Below are 27,919 nucleotides of genomic sequence, written 5' to 3'. Positions count from 1 at the left end.
CACGGCACCCCACCCCACCAGCTGCGAGGAGAAGGCGCGTGCCCCGGCGAAGAGGGCCATTACCAGAAGGACAGGGTGTAGTCATTGGGGTACGTCTCGCTCTCCCGCACCAAGAAGGTTCCATCCTTGCCCCCCGTCTCGGCGCAGTATTCCTGCAGCAGCTTCTCGGCGCTTGTCCTCTTCTCCACCTTCTTGTGGAACCACTTCTCCCCAAAATGCAGCTCCGTGGGGGCTATATCCTGGGCCGCAAAGAGAGGAGGGGTTTCTGAAAACCCGGACCAGACCCCCAGTATCATCAGACTAGTCCCTCTGTGCATGCTGATTCCTGAATAACAGACTGGACTGGATAACAGACCAAAAACGGCCTCAGCTCACTTTTACCCCGAGAGGTCCGGGAAGCCAGCCTCCACTGCTCTCCCCACCCCCCAGCCACCTACTCCTGACACCTCCCTATTTGTGGTGGCCTCCTGGAGTTCTGAGTCCCGGGATAAGGGGTCCCCAGTACAGCCCTCAACTCTACTGTACAGGAAGCCTGAGAGCCATAATACCCTGGGGGCTGCACTCAAGGGACAGTACCAAGGATGACCAGCAGCCCCGGGGGAGAGGGCAGGAGAGCCAGGAACCAGGCTAGTGGGTAAGGCTGGACAGAACATCCAAATGTCCCCATCCTCCCCAGGGAGCACAGGCCAAGCACGCCTTTCAGAGAGCAGGAAAGACACCTGAACCTCACTGGCTAAGCACGTGGGCCAGCCAGCCAATCCGAGAAGAGCCAGGCAAGCCTTGGTACCCGAAGAGGCGGCTCCTTGGACTGAGCATGTCCAGGCCTGCCGGCCACAGGGTGAGAGCAGCATTACAGGAGGTGTCCACCTACCGGGGGCTGTTCACCTTCCGTAGTCTGTTCAATGTCGTCGCTGAAGGACAGCTTGGCGTCAGCAATGGCGCAGTAGTGCCGAGTCCATCGCTACAAAGTGAAACCAGCGTTAGGGCTTCCCCAAAGTCTCCGCTCCGTCAACTCTGAGGCCCAAGGCCCCTGCCTGGCAGCACCCCAGCATCCACTGGGGACTCGCCTTTCCCACTCTTGTAGCCATTTATGGTGGTTTCACAGAATTCGATCCCCTGTGAGACATTTCTTTTAAACATCTGTTTATTCTGGGGTTCTTCTGGCATTTTCAGGGCTTCTTTATTCAGTGTGTCTAAGGGTAGACACGACGTAGTATTGTATTCCTTTAATCTGAAGGCTTTTAGGAATGATGGGATTGTTTTCTGGGTGTGTGTCCTCACGACTGTCTTTTTCCATTTCACCCATGTTTTAAGACTTTCAGGATTTCTCAGCCAGCCTGTCTAGAGACCCTTTCTTCGACACTTAAATGTGACTTAATTCTATATTTAAATTTCAACCATTTTTAATTTTTATTCCTAGAATATAAGAATAGACGTGTAGAAACATACTCAAATGCAGAAAGACAAACATAACATGATACCACTTAATATGTAGAATCTAAAAAATAATGCAAATGAACCTATACACAAAACAGAAGCAGACTCACAGATGGAAAACAAACTTAGGGTTACCAAAGGGGAACGTTGCGGGGAGGAATACATTAGGAACATGGGATTAACAGATACAAACTACTATACATAAAATAGATAAGCAACAGGACCTACTGTATAGCACAGGGAACTATATTCAGTATCTTGTAATAACCTATAATGGAAAAGAATCTGAAATACGTACATATATATATAACTGAATCACTTTGCTGTACACCTGAAACTAACTCACCACTGTGAATCAAATACACTTCAATCAGTGAATCAATGAATTGATCAATACCTACTCAAATGGATTGCCATGTTAGGCTATGGGATATGAGAAGTGGCATTAACATTCAAAATGCCTCATTCCCATCAAAAAATAATGTTTCCTTGGGACTCCCCTGGCGGTCCAGTGGTTAGGACTCTGCGCTTTCCACTGCAGGGGGTCCCGGGTTGGATCCCTGGTCAGGGAACTAAGGTCCTGCAAGCCACGTGGCTTGGCCAAAAATAACAGTAATAATGTTTCCAGTGGAACTGCCTCAGATTGGAGGACACTAAGGGGTTAGGACAACGAACTGCATTATCACATCCGAGATTGCATCCTGGGTCAGAAAAAGGACATGAGTGGACAAACTGGAATACGGTCCACAAATTAGTTGGTGGTAGTGTACCCAATGTTCAATCCATATACTCTGGTTACAGAGGATGTTACTATTCGGGGAAACTGGGTGAAGCACGTATGAGAACTCTCTGTGCTTGTATGTGTGTGAGAATCTAGAGTATGTTACATTGAATATAAAACTACTTCAAAATAAAACACTAATGATGCAAAAGAAAAACAGCTTCCTTAAAATGACAAATTCACTTGGCACAAAGTGGCAGTGAGACTGAAATCCTTCCGGAGCTCTCCAGCAGGCCGTAACAGATTCAGGGCTCTGAGAAGGGGCGCGAGAAGACGCACCTGGTCGATGGAATCCCACATGTACAGTTCACCCTGCTGCCTGTGTTCATCTTTCTTGTCCTCCACGTTGACATCCACGTCGCCTCGGGGGCCCAGCTTCTTATGCTGAGGGGAAAAATACACAAAGCCTGTCTCCCTAAGACCCAGGTTAGGATCTGTGAGCCAGCAAACATTCATTCACATCAGCCAAACATCCACCGATCGTCCCACCTCAGGGCCTTTGCACTGTCTGTTCTCTCTGCCTGGCTTCTCTCTCACGACACTGTGCTCTGTGCTCGGCATCACCTCCTCAGAGGAGCTTCCCTAAAAACAGCCCACACTCCCCCTCCCACCCCTGCCACTCTCCAGCCCCTGGTAGTTCATCTTCACGCTCTTTAGCCTAAGTGTATCTATGTATCTATCTGTCTTCTGTCTGTCTTCCCTGCTAGATTATAAGCCCCATGAGGGCAGGGACTTTGTTTTGTTCCCTGTTGAACCTCCTGCACTAGGTTAGCAGATACCGCTCGATAAATATTCAATGAATCAATGATGCGCCCGCATTCTCCAGCACACAGAGGGCAAGGCAAGATCACAGCCAGCCCATGGGCACAGGCCGTGCACGGCAGTGGAAGGCACACTGGGGATGTAGAGTTAGAAGACCTGGGTGCAAACAGCACTGCTGCTGCTTTATCAGCTGTGTGACCCTGAGCAGGTGGCCGCACCTCTCTGAACCTCTCAGGTCTCATCTGCAAGCCTAAGAGGATGATTACGACAACGTCCACCTGGGCGAGTTCACTGACTGCCCATGTGGACTAGCCTTGGTAAGTCCCAGTTGTGGTGACCTGGTGGAGGGAGCTCAGGATTGGGAGTCAGACCTGGGCTTGAATTCAGGGCCTATCACCTTCCTCGCTGTGTGGCCTCGGCTGCATGACAATCTGTCTCAGTAACTTCCCCTGTAAAATGGGGGTAACAGGGACTTCCCTGGTGGCCCAGTGGCTAAGACTCCGCACTCCCAACGCAGGGGGCCTGGGTTCGATCCCTGGTCAGGGAGCCAGATCCCACACGCCACAGCTAAGAGTTCCCATGCCGCAACTAAAGATCCCACATGCCGCAACGAAGACCCAGCGCAGCCAAATAAATAAATAAATATATTTTTTAAATGGGGGTAACATAGCCCCCCGTCCCGTAAGGCAGTGGGCGTGTAGGATACCTGTCCATAGTGCAGCACGACATAAATGTTCCATTTTGTTCCATCTTTGGCAGGAACTAACTGTGTAACCTCAGCTGAGTCAACCTCTAGACCTCAGGGTCCTCACCTGTCAGGTGGGCTGGGGGCCCGGGATTATCAGTCCTGCAGGTCTGCCATGAGACTGAATACCACTGACGACCGTGCCCAGCCCAGTGTGTGGCACTCAGTGATCACGTCACAAATGCTACTCCCACCCCTTTTCCCTGAAATTGAAAGGGCTGAACCAAGAGGTACCACAGGTGGGGCAGTGGGAGCTCTAAAAGGAGTCTTCACACCCTAAAACAAGCGCTGGAAAATACCTGGGGACACGCAGAGAACTGTTCTAACAGAAACGGAGGGAAGCCACGGGGGAGCTGGGAACAGAGAGATGCAACAAGGTTCCCTGAAGACTGACTGCCAAACCTGAGGAGCCCTGGACACCTCCCCAGCCCGGCCAAGCACCCTCTGCCTCTCATCCTGCCTTCCTCACGCTGGAAGCTTCCCTGAGCGTCTCAGCGGAACCTGCCCCAGGATCTTAGCCGATTTCTCCAAATATGCTGGTGCTTTGATCCCTGAGGGCACCAGCCTCCTCCTCTCTGGATGGGCCTCAGCCAAAGCCCCCTCACAATTTGGTGTTTCTGTCAAAGCGGTTTGTCTCCCTATAAGACCGTGATCTCCTGGCATGTAGGAAATGTCCCCAATGCATCTTAGTGGTCCAGTGACAATCTAGGGAACGTACCACCCGTTCACACTACCCCACCTTCATGGATGTCATCCCCGAAGCCGAAGGGCCTTCTCCCTTCTCTGCATGGTAAATCCCTGTCTGTCCTTCCTACGAACCTGCCAGCTGTCACTGAAATCCACGCCGCTCCTTCCACCGATGGCTGCCCAGCTAGAGTCAGCCCCTGCAGATGGTGCGGTCATGTGACTAAGTTCTCACGCACTGGACACAACAGCCCAGGACTGTCCAACTGATGTCCCACCTGCTTACCAGGAATCACTCGCCCTGGACCCCTCACATTCCCGTTTCTACGAGCTGGAGCCCAATGTGCCTTGCAACCCAGCATGGACCACACACAAGGACAGTGCCCCCTAGGGCAGAGCCTTCGCCAGTTCTGTGGCATGGACCCCCTCTGAGGTCTGGGGAAGACTACGGATGCCTTTCTCAGAATAATGTTTATAATGCATAAAATGAAAAGAGAACCCAATTATATCGAAATACAGCTACCAAGTAAATAAAAAACACTTGCAATATACTAGTACATGTACTTCTTCACTAACATCTTCCAAAAGATCTACAGGCAGATCTAAGAACCATCATAATTTTAAAGTAGTGACGAGCACACGTTATCTTGAGATATTGGCAACAACGGGAGAAGTGCTATGAAATTATCCATGATTTCTGCTGGTGACGACGCCTCAAGCGGCTTGTTGCCAATATTCACAATGGAAGGAAAGGTTAAGTTTTACCTACATGTTAATAAAGAGGCACCATTTTTGCCCAAAGTTCACATGCCACCACCTCACAAGTCTTATCTGTGGACTCTCTGGGGGTCTGCAGAACCCCATCTGAAAACCCCTTCCCTGGGAGACCGCAGACCAAGATAAGAACATCCTGAGTCCCCGGACAGCCTCGCGGACCAGAGCTCAGAGCTCCTAGAATACTCTCCCGCACATCGAGTCTTGAACTTACATGACTGAAGCCACGGTCTGTCTGGTCTCTTGACCCTAGTAATATACATGCCCAAATGTCACCCCTCCTGGCATCTGTGGTACAGCCGTCACTCACCCCTCCCCACAGCCACCTGTCGCCCCTAGTACACGCAGCCCTCTGGGGCAACTGTTCACTTCCAGCCCACCCCCGACGTGAGAACAGAGCCTGGGTCGCTGGAACAGCCCCAGCTCCTCATGAGGGCCTGACGCAGAGCGGGACGTGGTGAAGACCGGCCAAAACAAATGCACGGGAGTGAGTGAACACTTCTGGGGCACCTGCTGTGGGACAGGGCAGTTCCAAGCGCTCCGCACACGGCCTTCCGCGTTACGCTCGCGGCACATGAACGACGCGGGTTCTGTGGTGAACCCCCAGACCGCGAGGACGCCGAGGCGGCGGGAGGTGAAGCGACCTGGCCCGGGTCAGGCGCGAGGTCAGCGAGGAGAACGGGGAGCCCGTGCCCCGAGCCGCCGGCTCTCCCCACGTGAGCGGCAGCCCCGGGCCGCTACCTTGATGATGATCTTCTCCCGCAGCTGGCTGGGCGACGGCAGCTGGTCGGCACTGGCCTCCGTGGGCTTGGTCAGCAGCAGGTCGCCGAACGCCTCCTTGAACACCCTGGCCATGTGGCGCTGCTGCTGCACGCAGCAGTGCTCCTCGATGGACAGGATCACGGGGAAGCTGCGGGCGGGGAGGGAGGGAGGGGCGCTCGGCAAGCGGGATGGGCCGCGCCCACGCAGGGCTGCCCAGCCCGGCCTCCGGGACCAGGGCGTGCCCTGTGCTCTCGGCCTAGGGGCATGCCAGCACTCAGCTGGGGCTTCTCAGCAGTGACTTTGGCCAGGATGGAGCCCGGGCTGGGCTGTGTGTGTGCGGGGGGGTATCTGTGTCGCTATGTGGGGTGTACGCGTGTGTCTGTACGTGGAGAATATACGTCTGATCGTGTGTCTGCGGAGGGGGTGTCTGTGTGTCTTTGTGTTCCGGGGGTGTCCTGTGCGGGCGGTGCCTCTGTACGTGAGCATCTGTGTGGGATGTGCGTGAATGTACGTGCGTGTGCGCTGGGGGGAAGGGGGCGTCTGCACCCATCCGTGGGGGGGCTGCCCGTGTCTGTGGGACGATGTCTCTGAGTGTGTGTGTCCATGCGGGCTGTGTCTGCAGGGGGGGGTATGTTTGTGTGTGTGTCCGTCCACCCAACCCTAGCCGCCTTCCCCTTAAAGGTGAACCACCAGGAAGGAAATCAGCCAACTGACCTCGAGGTGACAAAGGCATGGTCCTTGATGGCCTGCACGACGTCATCAAACTTGATCTTGGTGGTCCGCGTCCAGCCGTGGTAGATGATGGGCTTCCCGTCGGGCCCGTCCCAGCAGTCCACTGAGGGCAGAGACGTGCGGTCTCAGTACCCGCGCCTCCCTAGTCCACTGAGGGCGGCTACGCTGCCCGGGTGACGACCGCGCCACCAGCCCCGGCCCCCCGCACTGGCTCAGTCACCAGGACCCCGGGGCCACACCCGGCATCGCCCTCAGGGGCCACCAACATGAGGACGCGTGTTACCTACGCGCTTACAGGAAGATTTTGGGCGTCTAATTAAAGGTCCCGCTGTCCAAAAGAAACGAAACGTTTCTTCTTTAACAAGAGATTTATCATGTGTTCTAGCTTCTGATTTGACTTGTCTAAACCTTGGCTTGCTTCTTCTGCCAGCAGAAAGAATACAGAGCAATGGGAAATTTATTTTTCAAGATTCACGGTAAAATATTCAGACCGAACTAGGTTATGCAGAAGGTGAGCATCTCCTATATTTTTGACCCCCCAAAGTAGGAATAGGAGCTGACAGTTTCAGACTTGATTTTTTCACATTTGCTTTTTCCTAAGGGGGGACAAAGGCATAAATTAAGCAACACTCTGTAGGAATAACTGCCATTAAGGTCTGATACCGTGATGGATGCTTTTGATAAAACTGGAGCCTACATCAGTGGTTTGTGCCTCTTCTCAGCCCAGTACAGCCATGAGCCTCTGGCGCTGAGTCGGGCCGGGGGCGAAGGGTGGGGAGACAGGAGGAAGCACCGGCCCCCGGCCACGTCCGGGGCCTGGAATCACCTCTGCCGGGGTGGCTGTGAGCAACCGGGGACAAAAGAGTCAGTCAGGGTGGGGCTTCTCTGGTGGCACAGTGGTTGCGAGTCCGCCTGCCGATGCAGGGGACGCGGGTTCGTGACCCGGTCCGGGAGGATCCCGCATGCCGCGGAGTGGCTGGGCCCGTGAGCCATGGCCGCTGAGCCTGCGCGTCCGGAGCCTGTGCTCCACAGTGGGAGAGGCCACAGCAGTGAGAGGCCCGCGTACCGCAGGAAAAAAAAAAAAAAAAGAGTCTGGGTGGCGGCCATGGCAGGGCCGTTGCTAAAGCACGCAGGGTGTCTGCTGCCTCGAACACAGCAGCCCAGAAAGAAGCCGAGGGATAGGAAGACAGTAAGGCCGTCCTGGCTACTGGCCTCCCAGCCCGTCCACTGTATCCGGACACTTTCTGGAGCCCAAGGTGCTGTGGCTCCAGCCTGGCCCGGCTCAACACCACTCCTCGTCGTGGCGACCTTCTCTTCTGGGGAAAGGTCCCCAGCTGGTGGCCGCCTGGCTCACCCCAGATGCTACGGGCACCTGGGTTCTCCCTCCATCTGTCCCGTGCATCCCCATTACTCGGGCCTCCAAACAAAGAAAGCATCCAGCAACAACACGGCCAGTCTAAGCCCGCCGACCGCGTGGCCGCCAGTGCGAAAGGGGTACTCACGCTCGATGCAGCGGCAGCCCATCCGCAGACAGCGGATATAGGCCTCCGGGGACGACTCGCTCCGAAGCTGGTCACCCGTGAGGTACCTGGACGAGAGGAGGTGGGCAGCTGTGTGGGAGCAGGCCTGCAGCTCAGGGCATCCCCGGGGAACTTCTCAGCCCGAGCTCCCAAAGGCCTGAGTTCTCCCTGTCTACAAGGACCCCCATTTAGGATCCAGGCCAGACACATGCAGTCGTGTGGCCAAGCCAGTCATCAGACTCAGGCCGTGATCGTGGGCTATGAAGGATAACCATCCTGGCAATCCAAGTGTGGGCTCGAGAACGTGTGTTCTTTTGAGGAGAATTTGGTCCAAGGGTGTCAGGCAGGAGACCGACGTATGATGATAAATTAACAACCCCCCTGCCCCACCGCTGCCCACTAGGCCCTCAGTCTCAACAGGGCAGAGATGGGCCATCATTCTGATACCAGGGCCCCAGGCCCAGCACAGAACAGATGGAACTTACCACCCTATGAACTATGTCCACCAAAACTGACGTGAAAATATCTCTTTTTCTCACTCTCCTGACCACATTCCCCCTTTAAGAGTCTGTGGTGCTCAGCTGTTTTCTAGGTTTGGCAGGACTGACCGTTCTAAGACACAAACTCAAACCAACAGACATGGTGGGGAAGAGAGAACCATGAAGTCAATTTGCCCCGGAAAAGGAAGGTACCTTCCAAAATGCCTGGAGGTGAACTTAAGGGCCTTCTCTCCAACTCCTGCCTGGACTGACACTTGGTAAAGTACCAGTCGACAGCTCTCTGGATGCCCAGGACCCAAGGCCTCCACCCCCTCACCTGACAAAGCAGACTGAGTAACAGAATTTGAGTGTAACACCCATTTCTCCCTTCCCATCTGCTCTTTTTTGCAACCTTCCAAAGATATGCATTTGAGTGTGTTGTTCTCTGGCCTAAAAGCTATCAGCGGCTCCCACTGCCACTGCCCTCGCTCTGACCTCAACGATTCCACTCAAGCTGACCCTCCTGTCCTCCTCTTCTGCCACTCACCCTGCCAGGTTCTACACTCTAGTCCTACTAGAACCCCCCCCCCCCCCCCAGTTCCTCCTGCCCCTGGACCCTCACACATGCCGTTCCTCTGTCTGAACCCTCCTCCTCGCCTCACCACCTGTTCTTCTCTCACCAACTCCGGCTCATCGTGAAGACTCAAAGGAGGCCTTTTCCCCTCCAAGCTCATGAGGACGGGGTTGCTCCTGCCCTTTTCACTGCTGTATCCCCAGCACCCAGCAAGCACAGGGCCTGGCACAGGGCAAACTCTCAGTAAGTATCAGTTCAGTGACTAATTCAATTGCTTTCCTTTTGACTACTAAGAATGAGATGCCCAAACAGTGCCAACCAGCTCTGTTGACTTGCTTCTTAGGGCCACAGAAAAAGGTTTATTATTGCAAAACCAACTGGGAAAGAGAGATGCATCCCCCCACCCTCCAGAAGCTTTCATATATTCCAATCTGAGCAGCGAGGGCCTGCCCACTGCCCACTGCCCACGCGCTTTGCCAGAGCAGTGCCCTTGAGCGCCCGCCGTATTGCCCTTCACCTGCCTGACCCGCTGCAGGCTTGCAGTGAAACTCACGTGTTATGTGATGAGGAGATCCAGTAATGAGACAAGGGGTTGTTCATGTCCTGCACATCCACCACGTCATACTTCTCATCCCAAATGCTGTTCTCCCGGGAAAACAGGTACGTGAGGAACTAGGAGAGTCACAAACACAAAGAGGGGACCATCACACTGAGGACAGGTGGTGCCGGGTTCTTTTGGGTCTGTGTCAACACGGGGAGATGGTACATGAATATTCAACAGATGGTCTCCAGACCTCAGTTACCCAAGTTTTCAGTGCAGAAAACTCAGACTGCAATAGGCTGTACCAACACACGTTTCATTGACCTATACAGTATTTACCTTTTTAGTGTGTATCCTCAAACATGTGAGGCTACAAGAGTATATGCTGCCCATATATAAGTTCTAAGGAATAATAACATTACGAACATTTGTGAACCTACATGAGAGACAGAACATGCCAGTATCGTAACATCTAAAAGGCAGGAAATTTCATATCCCAGTTCCTGACCCTTTAAAAAAAAAAGAAAAATCAGAAGATTGAGTGACAGTGGGTAACACTCTGTTTCCTGGGAACCACGGTACACGGGACTGGAGCTCCCCAGTTCCCCCTCACACAGGGCCAAAAGCACCCATTTCCACATCGTGCAAGAGCCCCAGAAACCTTGGAATTTCCTTGCTCTGCTTGTAATGGTTAGAGACTCCCTGGCAGCACACGCCCTCTAGTGACAAAAGCAAAGATCCCGCCCAGGCTACAGGATCAAATAGAGGAGGAGAAAAACCAAAGGCTGTGACGGTTCAGGGCCTGGAAGGAAAAAAAAAAGAGTTCTGGACTAAGAGAGCCAGCCTCGGGGCATCTAACAGCAAAGCCCTCCGAGGGAAGAGACCCAGAAAATACACCTCGGAGGACAGACACCTGAATCACAAAGCCATGCCAACAGGACGAGGGGCCCACTTACCTCATCCACAAACAGGAAGGGCTCGGCAGTTTCTCTCATCGTGTCATCAATGAACTTTGTCATCCGCTCACGGACTTTGTTCAGATCCTGGGCCCAAAGCTCCTTAGAATGACAAAGAGAACAAGAAATCATCAGAAAGAGGAACTGCAAAATGCTTTGCCTCTCAGGATCCGGTTTCAGTCGAAGACCGAAACATGGACGTATTCTGCACGCACAGGCAATCGAGGCCTTACCCTGTACATGGCCAGCATTCTCCCTAAAGGACCAGAGAGTAAACACCTTAGACTCTGGGCCCCAACCATTCACTTCTGCTACTGTCGTGCAAAAGGAGCCACAGACAACAGGCACACGAACAGCTGTGGCTGCGTTTGTAAATAAAACTTTATTTATAAAAACAGGCAGTGGGCCAGATTTGGCCCCTGGGTGTAGTCTGCCGACTCCTGCTCTAGGCTAGTTCTTTATACGCGTTATCACAAGGAGGCGGGGAGCACAGTTACATCAGATCCCTGGGGTTACTCGCCTGGCTGATGCTGAGCAAGTTACACACCTTTTCTGTGCCTCCTCATCCAGCACATGGGAATAATGGTACCTACGCACAGAGGCTGTGACGGGCTGGATGAAATAAGGGTCTGTGCTTAACACAGCACCTGGTACACGGAAGGTGCTCAAATCACGGCACTGTGTGAGCAATCGTCATCCTCCCATGACATCTCGTTTAGTCCAGAAAACTCTGCAGGTCACACACTGTCATCGTCATTTTACAGACAAGGAAACAGAAGCTCAGGACATCACATGATGGTCCCAACTTCACACAGCTGGTAAGTAGGAGAGCTGGGCTTCCAAATAACTGAACTTCGGAAAACGGACATAGAATCAGTCCAGATCAGTGAAGCAGTGTGCTGCTCAGACAACAGTAACGTCTGAAACGTACATGACCCGTTCAAAACCAGCTTCTGCACGGTCTCAGAACTTCGAAAGCCCTTTCGAAAAAGAATATGTAACATAAAGTAACTTTATTGTTTTCCTCCCCAAACCCTATAACCCCAAATATTCATAGACAAGAGGATGACACCTGACGACACCTGAGCCACAGATTCCACTTTGACTCATGTTTCTGGGTTCCAAGTACTCTAAAATCTCCATCTTTAAGAATCATAAAAGCAGATGTGCTACCCGACGTGTGCAGTTGGACGGGAAGGGTCAGATCAGGACATTTGAAACAAGGAAAAGCGTAAGGGCAGACGCAAATGAGGTGGGTGCAAATGAACAATAAGCCTTGCTGTTCATCCTTGCAAATCTACTTGGATAAAGGACACCCAAAAGCTGGGAGCTGGGGGAGCATCCAGTTCATTTGAATACAGCAGTGATGCAATCCTTGAATAGCAGAACATGAAACTCAAATTGTAGGATACTTAATGCAAATGCCTTGCCAGCCCTAGACGCCCCCAAAAGGCCAAAAGCTTCCTGCTTCCTTCTCCTAAAAAGCTTTCGCATAAAAAAACACGGGTAGTGGACTTCCCTGATGGCGCAGTGGTTAAGAATCCGCCTGCCAATGCAGTGGACATGGGTTCGATCCCTGGTCCAGGAAGATGCCACACGCCGCAGAGCAACTAAGCCTGTGCGCCACAACTACTGAGCCTGTGCTCTAGAGCCCATGAGCCACAACTACTGAGCCCGCATGCCACAACTACTGAGCCCAACTACTGAAGCCTGCACACTCTAGGGCCCGCGAGCTGCAACTACTGAACCCGCATGCTACAGCTACTGAAGCTCGCGCACCTAGAGCCCATGCTCCGCAACAAGAGAAGCCACCGCAATGAGAAGCCCATGCACTGTGTACCACAACTAGAGAGAAAAGCCCACGTGCAGTAACGAAGACCCAACGCAGCCAAATAAATTAATTACTTAGTTAATTAAACAAAAACAAAAAAATGGGAACTTAGCTGCTATAACCTGGAACTGCACTGGCTGTAAATAAGAAATCTTCTGCCTAAAGGAGTTTAAAATATGAATAGTCTGGGGGGGTGGGTAGAAAAATGTATCTACTTGGTGTGGGGTATTGAGTTGGGCAACTATCACTATAATAACGAAGATGATCAGAGTAGTGATGACAGGTGAGGCCGTCGGCACTGGGCAGGGGCAGCTCACCGGGTTCTGTCACGTGGTGGCTCATTTTGAACTCACATAAGCCCAGGCAGGACATATTATATTCTTCTCCAGTTATATAAATAAGAAAGCTGAGGCTTCAGTCATTAATTAAGTTGACCTAATGATGAGCCCAAGACCAATGCAGGCACATCAGTTCCGGGTCAGTCAGCGTCACCCATGCCTCCCAGGGCTGGACTGCGGCACATTTAACCAGCCCTCGAGTGGGAACTCAGATCAGTTCCAAGTTCTCACTTCTATTAAAAATGCTGCCATTATTTCTTTAGGATAAGTTCCTAGGAGAGCAATTATTTAATCAAAGTACATAAGCCTTTTTTCAAAGTTTTCATTTTCATTGTGTACTGCCAATGTGTCTTCTAAAAACCTGTACGAGTTCGCACACCAAGTGCTACAGCGGTTATTCCACATATGAGCATCCACCACCCCCGACAAACGTCCTAGGTCACTGACTCTGCTCCATGCCCACATCCCACAGAGCGCTGGGAGCTGGGACATTCAGGGTCCACGAAACGGACGGCTCAGGGGCCCCATCCCTGGCAGCACATCTTGTTCCCATCACGCGCACCCACACACATGCTCATGGGCTGCCTGCGTCCTAACTCCCGGATGCGGGATCCTAACGCCCTGTACCTCGCTCCTGGCCCACAGCCCTGATCTCTGAGGGCAGCCCAGCCACGGGGCCGGTGTAGGGAAAGCCTGTGACCCTCCCCTGGAATAAAATTACTGAGCACGAGGTGGTGGATTCCAGGATATAAGACTACTTGTCTCTAGGAGTTTAACCGTTTAACTTCAACGGCTCTGTACAAAACTGAGTAATTCGGCGCAAGGAAGTGCACGGCGGAAAAGCAAACAGCCCGGGCCTCTGTCTCTGCTTCACTCTCCCGGCAGCACCGCACCGTGCGTGTAATTGTGCTCAGCAGAATTCACGGATCCCCCCTCGGTTCACCTGCCCTGGGTCGTAGTCTCAGGCGGGGCAAGGAAGCCTTCTCTTGGTCGCTGCCATTCACCCCACGTGGGGAAAGCGCGACACCCCAGAGCCCTTGGTCAGCGTTCATCACGCACCACGGCAGCTACCAGCTCTGCCCCTCGCGCAAGCGTGCGTCTGTTTATGTTCCCTACAATCAATGACATCTGAACGTGGGACGTGTACTGCCTGACGCTAGGAAATTCGTGTTCATTGTGAAAGGTGTAGCAGGGGTATTATGGCCGTGTTTTCTTAAAAAAAAAAAAAAAAAAGTCCATTTCATAAGAGAGACATGTTGAAGTATTTTCAAATGGAACGATACACAGTCCGGGGTTTACTTTAGAATTTGCCAGCAAATAAATGAAGCAGGAAGGAAGGGAAGGGAGACACGTGGGTATGGAGACGGAGGATGGATGAAATTAAAGTGGCAAAATGTTCCTAACTTTGTAATCAGAGTGATGGGTACAGGGTGGCTTATGATGCCAGCCTGTCTACTTTTGTGTATGTTTGAGATGTTCTATAATACACAGTATTTTTTTAAAGTAAATGAACTGAATATTACTATGAAAAAGACTATATATGGTTATTATGAAAAAGAGTCTATTAAAAAAAAACTAAAGAGAATAAAAGTAAATGAAACTCCAGTGATATAAATAAAAATTTGAAATAGATGTGTGACTACACAATATATACGTACTCATACACACACACAAAGATCAAGGCCATCTTGTCTAATCCCCACAATTCTGAGAGGTAGGGTTCTCATCCCCACTTAAAGAGGAGGAAAGTGGGGCACAGAAAGGTCAAACCACCTGCCCAAGGTCACACAGCTAGTGAGCGGATGTCAGGTTTCTCTCACTCTAACTCAGTTTCTCAGCCAAGGCACTACTGACATGTGGGGTTGGGTAATTCCTTGTTGGGGGGCAGGGGGCTGACCTGTGCACCTCTGGTTATTGAGCAGCAACCCTGGCCTCTACCCACAAGATGCCAGTGGCAGCTCTGAGTTGAGTCTGCAGCCATTGCCCTGGGGCAGAACCGTCCCCTACAAAACCACTGCCCAACACAAACCCCGACTCAGCCACCAGCTCGGAGCCCACACGCAAACATTCCGGGAGACGCCCACATGTCATTTGTTTAAGGACAGCTGTGCCACCTTATCCCCCAGAGGACCCACAGGCTCATCCACCTGAGTCACACCCTCCACGAGTCGGGGAAGGCTTCCTGGGGAAGCGACACCAGAGGTGAGCTGAGAGGAGCAGGAGCCAGCAGGTGAGTACACCGTCCGCCCGCCCTGCGGTGTCCTCCTTCCCTTCCTCCAGCTGGGGCCTGGGAAAGGGGCTGATGAGAGGCCAATCTGATTCCAGAGTCTAAGCCCCCGAGGCGGCACTGAGCAGGGAGACGACACCTGTTTCATGACGGCAGGTGGTGAGAAGGTGAGCAACCTCTGGGGCAGCCCCACCCCAGAAGCCCCTGCCCTGCTGTCCTCTCACCTGCTGTTCATGTAAGAGAAACCGCTGGAAGTCGTGCAGGTGAACAGCGGAGGCATCCGGCCGGTCGGTGTTGCTGTCCTCGGGGAAAGGGAGGGTGTTGAGAGAGGGGCAGCCAACAGTCAGGAGGCGATCCCAGCCAGCAGGACGGCCACCCAGACACCCTGCCGAGTGCCCCCCGCAGGGCCTGGTGCAGGCTGGCCAACAGGAAGACGAAGGTGACCCAGACGACATGCCTGACCCAGGAGGATTCAGAGGGGCCCTGACACCAGAACCTGGGAGAACTGGGCCCTGGACTCTACACTCAGCTGCTCCCAGGTGGTCCAGGTGCAAGGCAGAAGGAAGGGGGAGGGCGGGCGGGCGGGCACAGACAGGCGTGGACAGCAAACGCCCGGGCAGGGCTGGATGTGGAGAGCGTTTGGGGTAGGCGATGCTGGAGAAATGACTCCAGAGTTGGCTGAGCCATCGAGGGCTCTGAAGCGGGAGTGTGGGCCAGATGAAGCCCCCAACTCTGGCGGACAGGGAGAATCAGCTGGCACCTGCAAGATGAGAGCCAAGGAGCGAGCAGAGGCCCACTGCTGGGAGAGTTTTCCATTTGACACGGACCCCTTCACCCTGAATAAAGGGAGATTCCACCTCGGCCAGCAGCTTGCTGACTGATGGTCTCGTGGAGAGGATGCTCACAGCTACCAGAAAACCAGAACCTCACTGGACTGGCAACGCTGTTCGCTATGGAAAGTGAATCCGGCAGAGCAGGGCATTCCGGGGAAATCCGTACTTTTCCCTGAGCACATGCAGTGAGGGTGGAAGGTGGAGGGTCTCTTTTGTAATACAGGAGGTAAAACAAGCTTTAAGCTTTCTCTCTTTACTAAACACTCAGGGTCCAAACGTCTGTTGTCTTTGAGTGCATTTCCAACCTTCTTCCCTAACCAGCCTCATGGTCCTACAATACTAATCTTTTCATTAAAATACCGCATAAGAATTGGATTCATTTTATATACATTTTGGAGTCTTGGGGTTTCTGGCTTAGAATGTAACTGAGGGAGCAGTTGCCAGGGCATCCTCATCAATGAGGGCTGCTTCCAAAAAGCAGGCCCAGGTCAGCGGGCCGCAAATCACATTCTAGGCGCTATTAACTCCATGGCAAACATTTCTCCCAGGTAGACAGGCTCGGAAGACATGGACCACTCTATAATTAGGGGAATTAGTAAGTGTAGTAGAGGTCCTGACAAGTCCTGCAGCACTTAGGTTTTAATAATAATATCATTATCACTATTTACGAGCCCTGCCATGCACCACAGGAAGCACTTGATATGCTTCAACTCATCTGAATTCAGTTCACTCTGCTTAGCCAGGAATTTCCCCAACTCACCTCTGGGAAAGGAGGTCCTGAAGCAAGCAGGCTTCTCTACAGAACCTTCTGGGTCACCCTCCCAACATTCCACAGGCCCTGTTGCTGTGCATGTTTATTCGTGGCACAGGCTTGGGATGGCCAGTTCCCCGACAGGGGGACCCCACCAGTGCCTGCCAGAGAGGTGACCTCCTGGAGTTCCGACGGCAAGGCTGGGAGGACCCACAAGGGCACCGACGCCCGGCACAACTACCCAGAACAACAACCCCCCAGAGGTGCCTCACCCCAAGATGAACACGGAGGAATCCTTTTTGAATTCGTCAAGAATCTAAAATAGAAAACAGAAGGAACACACCCATGAAACAAGAACGTTAGACAAGTCGAGCCACTTAATGCAAATAAACAGATGTTTCTGTTGTTAAAAACTTATCACTGTCATTTATGTGACTTGCAAATGTTCAAATATTTACATCCTTACACAAAAGGTGGAAGTCTTCCTCACCCCTTGCGAAGTCTTTTTTCTGGAAAGCAATCATTCGATAATTTGGCAGGTCTCCGTCTCGAGTTCGCTTTATGGATATTCATTTAATTCTATCTTATCATATTATATTACATCTATGTCTCCCAACTTTTTGCTGTTGTTTCAAGCTTTACATATTATTCAGCAACCTCAAATCGCCCTACCTCACTACTTTCAAAACCCACAGTGTATTCCATAACCTGTCTGTCCTTCAATTTTCTGCTATTATATCCAGTCCTACAAAGAACGTTCATACATATATATCTTTGTCCACTTGTGCCAGCATTTCCACTGGGTAGTTTCCTGGGCAGGAAAGCGCCTGGACACGGGGTGTGTACTTCGGCAGATTCACCAAATTGCTTTCAAAACAGCTGTCCTGACCCGCAGGCCCACCGGAGAATGCACACCCTTTTCTGCACCCTCACTGGTACATTTCCAATCCTTAATATTTCAATGAGCTCATTTCTAATCCTTGAATTCAAGAGAAAGAAACAAATATTGGACAGCTCTGGTCCTACACTTCATGGCCTACTGATCTCCCAACCACGGATGGAAGGATGGCGAGCTCCTCCACCAGGAAGGCCTGGGGTCCCTCCACTCACTGGCCAGGCATTTTCCACATGCACACACACGCCACACACAGGCACACCCATACTGCGTCTATTTCTGGCTAGGTAGCATCACTGAAATCATCTCCGATGAGACTGCGACTGGATAAGCATTTGAGTATTTCAGGGCACAAATGGAAATGTAGCCCCTGGCAGCTTACAAATGCTAACGATATAAAACAACTCCTGCTCTAGATTGCCCGAGTCCTCCTGCCAAACTGCTTGCACTCCAGGATGACGTGGAAACTCTACGTTCTAGAAAAGCTATCCACAGGCCCCTGGGAAGAATCAGGGGATCTGCATAAGTCTGTGCAAATATGTTTTTGTTTTTTTTTTTTCTGGAAAGATGATCCATAGCTTTAATGAGCATCTCAAAGAAGTAGGTCACCAAAAATGATTAGGAGTCACTCTTTTAGAATGACTTAGAAGTACTTCCTTTCATTTATGTGTCATTTACAGCATGGCTATTGATTTTTAAAAGAAAAGGGATTTTAGGCAGTGCCAGCTGTTTGTTATCTGGAGTCATTTGGCCCTTAGATCACTGGGTCAATCTGGTGCTTAAGGCCGGATCCTTTCCAAACCCAAATCCCGAAACTGGTTTCCCTCCATCTGGAGAAAGGCCAACCGTGATCCCCCTTCAACTGTCCACTCCACGCGGTCCTTACTTAAAACCAGCCCCTTCCTTGCCTTGCCTTGCGATGATGTACAGAAAAAGCTGCACCGCATTTCAGCTACATGAGGAGCTGGGATGAAGGAGGAGGTGCCTCTACTGTGGAGATGCTCCACAGCCAGGGAAGACGGGGAGCAACACCTCAGCTTCCCTACCCCTCTGCCTGCAATCTCCTGTCACCCCATTTGCTGAACCCCCCTGGAGGCAGAAGTGCCTGGGAACTTCTTTGTAAGAATCAGTCCCTCGGGGTACAGAGCAGGGCAGAGAACGCACTAAAATCGAAGAGGCAAATATGACCAGCCCAGGGCTCACCACTCAGGTAGCACACATGGAAGCAAACCCAGTTCTCTCAGAATTCAAAGGCCAAGCTGCCTGAGGATATGTTAGGATATGGGCAGAATGCACTGGGGGGCAGGGGTCATGGGAAGTGGGAGAGAGGAATCAAGACGATTCCTGGGCTGTCCCAATGGGGCGGCCAGGTATGGGTTCACAGCAGTGGAGATGGGGGTCGGTGCTGAGTATCACGCCGCCTCTTCTGGACACTCTAGCGTGAGATGCGAGGCAAGCTGGCAGTCAGGGGAGTCTGGCATTCAGGGGAGACATGGGGGCCGGAGACATGTGTTTCTGGGAGTAATCAGCATAAAGATGCTATCTGAAGCCGGGGGACCAGATAGGATCACACCAAGAGTAAACAGAGAAGACAAGAGTTCTGTGGACTGAGTTTTGGGTAGGGATGTACAAAAAAACAGCAATAGCATGGTGGGTCTTTTCCTGAAAGCAGCTGGGAGGCCAGTCTGGGGGTCCAGCGGGTACTGGGCGTTTCTCCGCCTGGGTGTCAGCATAACTGCAGGGAAAGCTGTCCCTCACCATCTCTGGCCACAGACGCTTGAGGACACGCCAGTGCGTGTGAGCAGGGGGCTGGCTGAGGAGCTGACAGGCACTGGATGTTCCCCCGTGGGGTCCACTCAAGACTCTGGGGGACCAGCGGGTTGGTGGGGCAGAGGGGAGTCACCAGCCCCCTCCGGCAGCAACTAGCTTAACAGCACTTGCCGGCTAAGCACCGGCCTCACCTGGGTCACGCCAACCATCAGACGCCAAGAAACTGAAGATCCAGCCAAGGAGGCTGAGAGCCAGCAGGGGGCGACGTACGAGAAGAAGGAAGACAGCACAGCACCCAAAAGCCAAGCGACAACATCAAGGAGAGAGTGGCCAACTGCCACGTGGGTCACATGCCACGGAGCAAACAAAACAAAGACCGGAGGGTGGACCACTGTACTTGTCAAGGCGGAGGTCAGTGGTGATGTGACAAGGTGAACTGCTGTGGGGTAGGAGGCATGGAAACACGACTGGAATGGGCTCCAGAGGTGGAGGGAGGGAAGCAAGCGCAGATGCTGGTGTAGATGGCACTCTTGGAATAGGCCACTCTACAGGGTCAGAGAAATGGGGCGGCAGCCGGAAGGGGGAGGTGTGTCAGGAGGATGTTCTAAAGATGGAAGAATGTGCAGCATGTGCTATGGGTAGAACTGCGTCCCCCAAAAGACACGTCCAAGTCCTAACACCACCTGTGAAGGCAGCCTTATTTGGAAACAGGGTCTTTGAAGATGCCATCAAGTTAAGCTGAGGTCATGCTAGATTAGGGTGGCCCTAAATCCAATGAATGGAGTCCTTACAAAGAGGGAGATTTGCAGACAGACACACAGAGAGACGGTGCCCATGGGATGATGGAGGCAGAGGCTGGAGAAGTGCGTCTACAAGGTAAGGAGCACCCAGGATCGCCAGCAAACGGCAGAGGCTGCAGAGAGGCGAGGAACAGATGGTCCCCTAGAGCCATCAGAAGGGGTGTGGCTCTGCCCACACCTGGCTTCAGACTTAACCCCTAGAACTGTGAGAGAATGAAGTTCTGGCTCTTTTAAGCCACTCAGTTGTGGGTCCTTTGTTACGGCCGCCCTGGGAAACGGACACGGCACGTTTGCGAGCTGATGCAGGACAGCCCCGACCTCAGTTACTCCTTGTGCCGATCCTATTAGGAAAGCAGTAAAATAAACCCTGTTTCAGAAGCAAGAAACGGGCTCAGGAAGCACAAGTAATTGTTCCAAGGTTATATACCTAGAACGTCAAGGGGCCAGAGTTTCAACCCAGGTCCACCCTGGTCCATCGCCACTGCCCCACACAGTATGTGCAAAGGCACATAATATAAATGACAACATCCTAGCAACGAGGGCAGAACGCTCTAGATACTATGAGCACACAGGGGAGGCAGCAATTAACTTATCTTCACACTGCCGTGTACGGTTACATGGCCAAATCCAACCAAGCCAGGGCATTCAGCCCTCTGTGACTCTGGGCAACACCTCTGACGCCCTGCGACCCCAATAAAGGCTCAATAAGGTCAGGGTGACATCTGTTTAGTTGACCACTGTGCCTTCTTGAGTCACCCGTTTACTGAATGGATGACTAAAATGATAAATTAATTTCTCTGGGGAAAAGTAAAAGGCTACAGGGAAACTAAATTAAATTAAAATTAAGTTAAAAGGCTACAGGGAGGGCTTCCCTGGTGGCGCAGTGGTTAGGAGTCCGCCTGCCAGTGCAGGGGACACGGATTCGGGCCCTGGCCCGGGAAGATCCCACATGCCGCGGAGCAACTAAGCCCGTGAGCCACAGCTACTGAAGCCCGCGCCGTGCTCCACAATAAGAGAAGCCACTGCAATGAGAAGCCCGCGCACCGCAACGAAGACCCAACGCAGCCAAACATAAAAATAAATAATTAAAAAAAAAAAAGGCTACAGGGAAAAGTAACCTATGACTTTTGGTCCTCAGGAGAAGAGGCAGTTACCAGCCAGACAAGGGAAGGGGCTACGCCAAAGGGAGGGGACAGAAATGACGGCCCGGAGGCCCAGAGGTCCACCTAAGGTCAGGGAACCGCATCTTCCCACATCGTTGTGGGTGACCACATCCTCTGGGGCTGTAACTTGCTCTACACGGTCTCTGTGCTTTGCAGGTCATGTGAAGCGGCCATGGGGACAGACCGCAGTGATAGGAAAGCTAACCCGATTCACTGCTAACTTCGGCACTGGGGACCCTTCTCTCCCCTGACCACTGATTAGGATAGCCTGTGCTACTCCCTAGACTCCTCCACCAACATACGACAGAATGTTAGTTGCTCTCTTCCCACACGCTCGCACCCATAGAAAATCTGGAAGAGGAGACATCGAACCTCTCCTTGAATGTATAACCATAGGTATAATCATGGGTAGGCTTGCAGGTATTTTAACTTCCTTTTTATTGTATGATGCACTTTCAACTTTTATGGACTGAATATGCATTACTTTGCTGGTAGTAAAATGTATCCAGATATCAGAAACAAACTTCCTGTCGAGGGCTGCCTAGTCTCCTGCTTCAGCACATGAGATATCAAAGGACACGCGGGGAAATCCACTGATGGTGACCAAGGTGGTCTTTTTGTTTACATTTATTTTACTGAAGATTACAAGGCTGTATTGATTTCTGCCGTACAGCAAAGTGATTCAGTTATATACATATATCTATATAGATATCTATATATTCTTTTCCATTATGGTTTATTACAGGATACTGAATATAGTTCCCTGTGCTATACAGTAGGACCTCGTTGTCTGTCCATTCTCTATATAATAGTTTGCATCTACTGATCCCAAACTCCCAATCCATCCCTCCCCCACTCCCCCTCCCCTCTCCCTTGGCAACCACGAGTTTGTTCTCTACGCCTGTGGGTCTGTTTCTGTTTCACACGTAACTTCAGTTGTGCCATATTTTAGATTCCACATGTAAGTGATATCGTATGATATCTGTCTTTCTCTTTCTGACTTACTTCACTATGATAGTCTCTAGGTCCATCCACGTTGCTACAAATGGCATTATGCCATTATTTTTTCATGGCTGAGTAATAGTCCATTGTATATATGGACCACATCTTCTTCATCCGTTCCTCTGTTGATGGACATTTAGGTTGCTTCCGTGTCCAAGATGGTCTTTCAGAAACAGGACAGAGAGCAAGTGCACCAGAGGCCGGCTGCCCTCACCTCCTCCCAGGGGGGTCCTGCCTCGTGAAGACAGGCTGACCGTGACAGCAGATACCACGCTCTGAGGGCAGCTTTGCACGCCAGACCCGGTGCTGGCTGACTGAGACCTTCCAGTTGTTTTTTTTCCTACCAGTTCTTTTAATCTTCACAACAACCACCTAGGATAGCCACCGTCGCCCCATGACGGTCAGGAAATTTAACACTGCTCCTAGCCAAAAGCAATGCTAAAGGGAAGTCAGTGCCACCTTAAATTATAGCAGAGTTGTTTTCTACTTTAACAGGCAAACAAGCAACAGAAATCACCTATATTCAGACCCCAGTGGGATAGTAATGGGATGGCAGAGAGCTGTGTGTGTTTATGTTCCCTGGCACCTTGCAAGGCTGGGAAGGCATTGGTTCTTTCAACTGCACTGGACATAATTTGTGAGCCGATTACTGATTATTTGTGAGCTGCTGGAGAGCGACTCAGACTTGGGTTCGTGGGAACCCATGGTGGACAGACGGCCCCAGGATTTCCACCTCCTGGTATGCAAACCCTTGCCTTATCCCTGTAACTTGCAAAGGTAATGGAGGTACACAATTATGTGCATATGATTACATGATGATGTTTTTATATGCTTGGAGAACCTGTCTTGCTGGCTTTGAGGAAACAAACAGCCACGTAGGGAGCCCCACACATGGAGAAGCCGTGGGCAGCCACTAGGAGCTGCGGGCAGCCAACAAGAAGCTGGAGCCCTCAGTCCTACAACTGCAAGGAACCGAATGCTGCTACCACCACATGAGCATGGAAGCTGATCTTTTCCCACCTGAGCCTCAGATGAGACCACAGCCTCAGTGGAAATCTTAAATGCAGCTTTTTGTGAAACCCCAAAGCAGAGAATCCAGCCTAAGGCACACCTGGATGCCTGAGCCCCAGAAACTGAGAGTACAAACGTGCATCGTGGTAATACTGTTACGTACATGCCAGCAATACAGAACTCATACACATAATACGTAAGCAATACGTAAGTAATACAGAACGCTAATGCATTTCCAAACGAATCTACTAGAGGGCAGCAAGAATAGAGCCTGTGAAACGGCAGGGGGTAAAAACAGATGAATCAACAGTAACCCAACCACCTCATCCCATGGGGTTGAAACTCCAGTCCTGGGCCAAGACCAAGAGTGGTATCAGTCAACCATCTTCACTCATAATCAGGTAAATGCCAGACCCCCAGCCTCCAGTAACCAAGGGGGGGACTTCACAGGTTTGCTGGAGAGGCAGCAAAGTAGCAGTGATGAAGCTGGGTATTAGATTCAAATATTTAAGGAAGAAAAAACACAAGGTCTTAGGTTTGCTTCAAAACCATCTGAGGAGAGGGAGGTGGGTAAGGGCATAGATGAAATAAGATGACCATGAGTTGACCATTGCTGAAAACGGGCTGCCAGGTGCTTGGGGGTTTGTTATACTATTATCTCTGCTTGTCTCTGTTTGACATTTCCCTTAATACCAAAGTTTAAAAACTTCAAAAGAAGTACCAGCGGGTGGGCAGTGAAGCTGAGCACAGGAGAACTCAAATTCTAGCTCTGCAGCTTTACTAACCTCACGACCTCCGGCAAGTTACCCGAGTGTCAGCAAGTTCATCCCCAAAATGAGGATAATAGCAGTACCCCTCCCACAGGGTTGCCAGGAGAATTCAATGTACGTAAGACATATAGCACAGCGCCCAGCACAGAGTTCACACTTAGGAAATGTTAGCTCTGATCTTTATTCACAATACTGTTATGACAGCCTAGTTAGAGGTATATCCCCCCGCCCAGGGGGACACACATGGAATTAAATTTATCTTCCTGCTGCTGCCAAACTTTTGGAAGCTTTGAGGCTTCAGAGCAGCAACGTAAGCGGGTGGTTAGACACAAGGAGGGATTGGCCACTTCAAGATGGAAACCTGTAGCTACTGATAAGCAGGACCCCACTCCCTGGATTTAGGTCTGGGCATCATCAATCACCACGAATGGCCCTGTCTCCCCAAGGAGCCCAAGAAAGCCAGCTGCGCCCCTAACAGCACAGAGGTAATGCTTTTCTCTGCCCTGAGCTTCCCAGTGAGGAGCTCAGTAAGTAAATGATATGCTGACAAGGGAGAAGCATTTACCTACACAAAAGCACTGAGGCTTCTCAAGTTGGCCGGTAACTATCTATAGAGCCTGGGGCTTTGTTATTCAAATTCCAAGTCACTGAATTAAAATATGCAGTGGCCAGACTGGACAGTTATACCCTCCAGTGATGGAGAGGCTGTTGACCCAGAAGGTCTTAGGGACTGGGTAGGTGACACAAATTAGCAGAGAGAGCTGGATGGGGGGTTGGGGGAAGGGCTGGGGCAAACCAGAGAAAGCATGCTTCCCTCGGCTCAGAGGTTGCCAAATACAGCCAGATCTCGATTTTTTTTTTTTTTCCCCAAGAGAAGTGAAAAATCTGGATCTTAATAAGAAATCTCCCAAGTTTTGAATGTAGGCAATTCATTTAAAAAACATTTAAACCATTAGGCCAAGTACAACCGAATGCTGGCTGAATGTGGCATGCTGGCCACCAGGGTAACCTCTGGTACGTACAGATGTTTTTCCCCAAAACTGGGCCATCTAGGGTACCCCCAGAGGACTCAGGGATTCTGCAGAAATCTGACTCAAATTTCTTTCCCTTCCTTCTCCCTCTCAAACACACATACATGAGCTTTAGAAAGAACCACAATGAAAGGTGCTCTTATGTGGAATTTTATCACGGTGGAGACCATCGGTGGTGGGTAACCTGTATTGGCAGATGCAACAGCTTTTCTGGGAACCTTATTCCCAAGCTTCGTCTGCTCTCTGCCTGATAAGACAGTATCTTGAAACTTCCAGACAAATGATTATAAAACCTGTTTTTTGCAACTACTTATCTTGAGCGAATCAAGTTTTTCTCAGTTCTGGTCAACTGCCTAAGACAGCAATTGTCATTGTTCTGGATTTCATTTATATACTGTCATCACAACATTTTCATTGCTCTCAAGAATTGATTATGAATGAAAGGTACAGATTTTAACATAAAAAGTGTTCTGATCAGCTTTTACGCAGCAGTTTTCTTAATTAAGGTTTCGTACAAAAAAGGGGAGCAGGGTTAGATAGCTTTAAAGCTGTATAGCCAATGACCTGATTTAATACCTTCATTTTACAGAGGGGGCTGAGTGACGGGGGGAAAGATGGCTTTCCCCAAAATCACTTGGTCAGGTAGAGGTCAAGCTGGGGCTGGAACACAGGTCTCTCAACCTCCAAAGCCTACGACCTTTCCACTCTATTTGGCAAACCAAGAACTAATTATCACTTGCGTGAAAAAGTGAACATACTGCAACTGAATCTTTTACTCTATGAAATAATGTATTTTTCCCCCATCTACGCAGACAAGAAATGCTCCTCCCATTTCTCTACCTCAGATACATCCGAAGTCCCAAGGCCAGTGGTCACCTATCAAGAGGCCTCACCCTGCGGCCAGCCTGCAGGGAGAAGGCAACTGATAACTGTCTTTCACACTCATCCCTTTAAAATGCCTGCACTCTTGAGCTCCAGTCCCTCGTCAGTCCTCCCCAGAGCCCGGTGGGGCCGGAATCATAGCCCCAATTGCACAGATGAGAAGACCGAGGCTGGGAGTGGTCAGTGGCTGGCCCAAGATCACACAGCCGAAGAAAGCAGATCCGCCTTGCTGCAAGTCCTACCCACTCTCTGCTCCCTCGCGGCTCTGCTCTGGACCCACCTCGGCCCCCTGCAAAGCCCTTTTCCAACAGTAACAGCAGCAACTACCCACCAGGCATGCCACTCCCTGCACTGAACTGAATGCCTCCCTTTTTAAGCCTTATGCTTTATGGGAAATTTTTTTTTTTAATTGCAAAAGTAATGTGCTTCTTGGAACAAGTTGAAAACGGAGTGGTGCAAAGACAAATTTAATTATCTCTCTTGAGCATCTTTCCAAATCCCTCCAGGACATACACAAAATCAGCATTAAATATGAGGGACTTCCCTGGTGGCGCAGTGGTTAAGAATCCGCCTGCCAATGCAGGGGACACGGGTTCGAGCTCTGGTCCGGGAAGATCCCACATGCCGCGGAGTCACTAAACCCGTGCACAACTACTGAGCCTGTGCTCTAGAGCCCACGAGCCACAACTACTGAGCCCGCGCTCTAGGGCCCACCTGCCACAACTACCAAGACTGCGTGCCTAGAACGCATGCTCCGCAACAAGAGAAGCCACAGCAATGAGAAGCCTGCGCACCGCAACGAAGAGCAGGCCCCTCTCGCCACAACTAGAGAAAGCCCACACGCAGCAACGAAGACCCAACGCAGCCAAAAATAAATAAATTAAATAAATAAATTTAAACCACAGTAATCTATTAAAAAAAAAACATTAAACGTGGGGTGTGTATACTCTTCCATACCTTCTCCTTGTTCATAAAAACACTCACAAACATATATAGGAGGAGTCCTGTTTGTTACCAAAAAATCAGACCTAGCTCCTCGCATGAATCTGCAGCTGGTTTTCCTCACAAAATACCGTGAACATCCCTCCAGATGGACAGAAACACAACGGACTCAGGCTTCTTAATCAGCTGCACAGTGCCGCACAGTATGGATGGACCATAACTTACCCAGCTTTTGCTCTACTGAGAGGCATTCAGATGGCTCCCAAGTATTTTGCCAGCATAAGTAAGGCTGCAATAAACAATCTAGTGATACACTCTTAGGTCTCAGTGCTTTCATTTCTCTAAAACAGAGGCCCCAAAATGCCACTGTCAGGTCAAAATGTATGCACATCTTAATTTAATTTTAAAATAGCATATTATCTTTTTTAAAATAAATTTATTTATTTAAATTTATTTTTGGCTGCGTTGGGTCTTCACTGCTGCCCACGCAACTCTAGTTGCGGCGAGCAGGGGCTAGTCTTCGTCGCGGTGCGCAGGCTTCTCACCGTGGTGGCTTCTCTTGTTGCGAAGCACAGGCTCTAGGTGCGCGAGCTTCAGTACTTGTGGCATGTGGGCTCGGTAGTTGTGGCTCGCGGGCTCCAGAACACAGGCTCAGTAGTTGTGGCGCACGGGCTTAGCTGCTCCGTGGCATGTGGGATCTTCCTGGACCAGGGCTCGAACCTGTGTCCCAGGCATTGGCAGGCGGGTTCTTAACCACTGTGCCACCAGGGAAGTCCCAATAGCATATTATCTTAATTGAAAAACATTCTCATTAACAAGGAATAAAAGTATAAAAAGAACAACACACAAAAATCCCTCAACCCAGAGACAAGTTACTATTAATAATTTGGTAAATTTCCTTCCAGAACAAGATGATAGAGTTAGTA

General features: G+C 50.9%; 1 protein-coding gene across 1 annotated transcript in view; it reads right to left on the bottom strand.

Moving 5' to 3' along the window:
* The window catches only part of PLCG2 (phospholipase C gamma 2), a 145,187-nt gene that overhangs the window by 42,293 nt on the left and 74,975 nt on the right, over positions 1-27,919 (bottom strand). The window contains 10 exon segments of the mRNA XM_032614793.1: positions 64-239; positions 872-961; positions 2,498-2,602; positions 5,925-6,093; positions 6,660-6,780; positions 8,180-8,265; positions 9,804-9,922; positions 10,748-10,849; positions 15,368-15,440; positions 17,000-17,043. Coding sequence (XP_032470684.1) covers positions 64-239; positions 872-961; positions 2,498-2,602; positions 5,925-6,093; positions 6,660-6,780; positions 8,180-8,265; positions 9,804-9,922; positions 10,748-10,849; positions 15,368-15,440; positions 17,000-17,043 — 1,085 coding nt within the window.

Source organism: Phocoena sinus, chromosome 19, assembly GCF_008692025.1.
Source record: "Phocoena sinus isolate mPhoSin1 chromosome 19, mPhoSin1.pri, whole genome shotgun sequence".
NCBI lineage: Eukaryota > Metazoa > Chordata > Mammalia > Artiodactyla > Phocoenidae > Phocoena > Phocoena sinus.
This window is presented reverse-complemented; position numbering and strand designations above follow the sequence as displayed.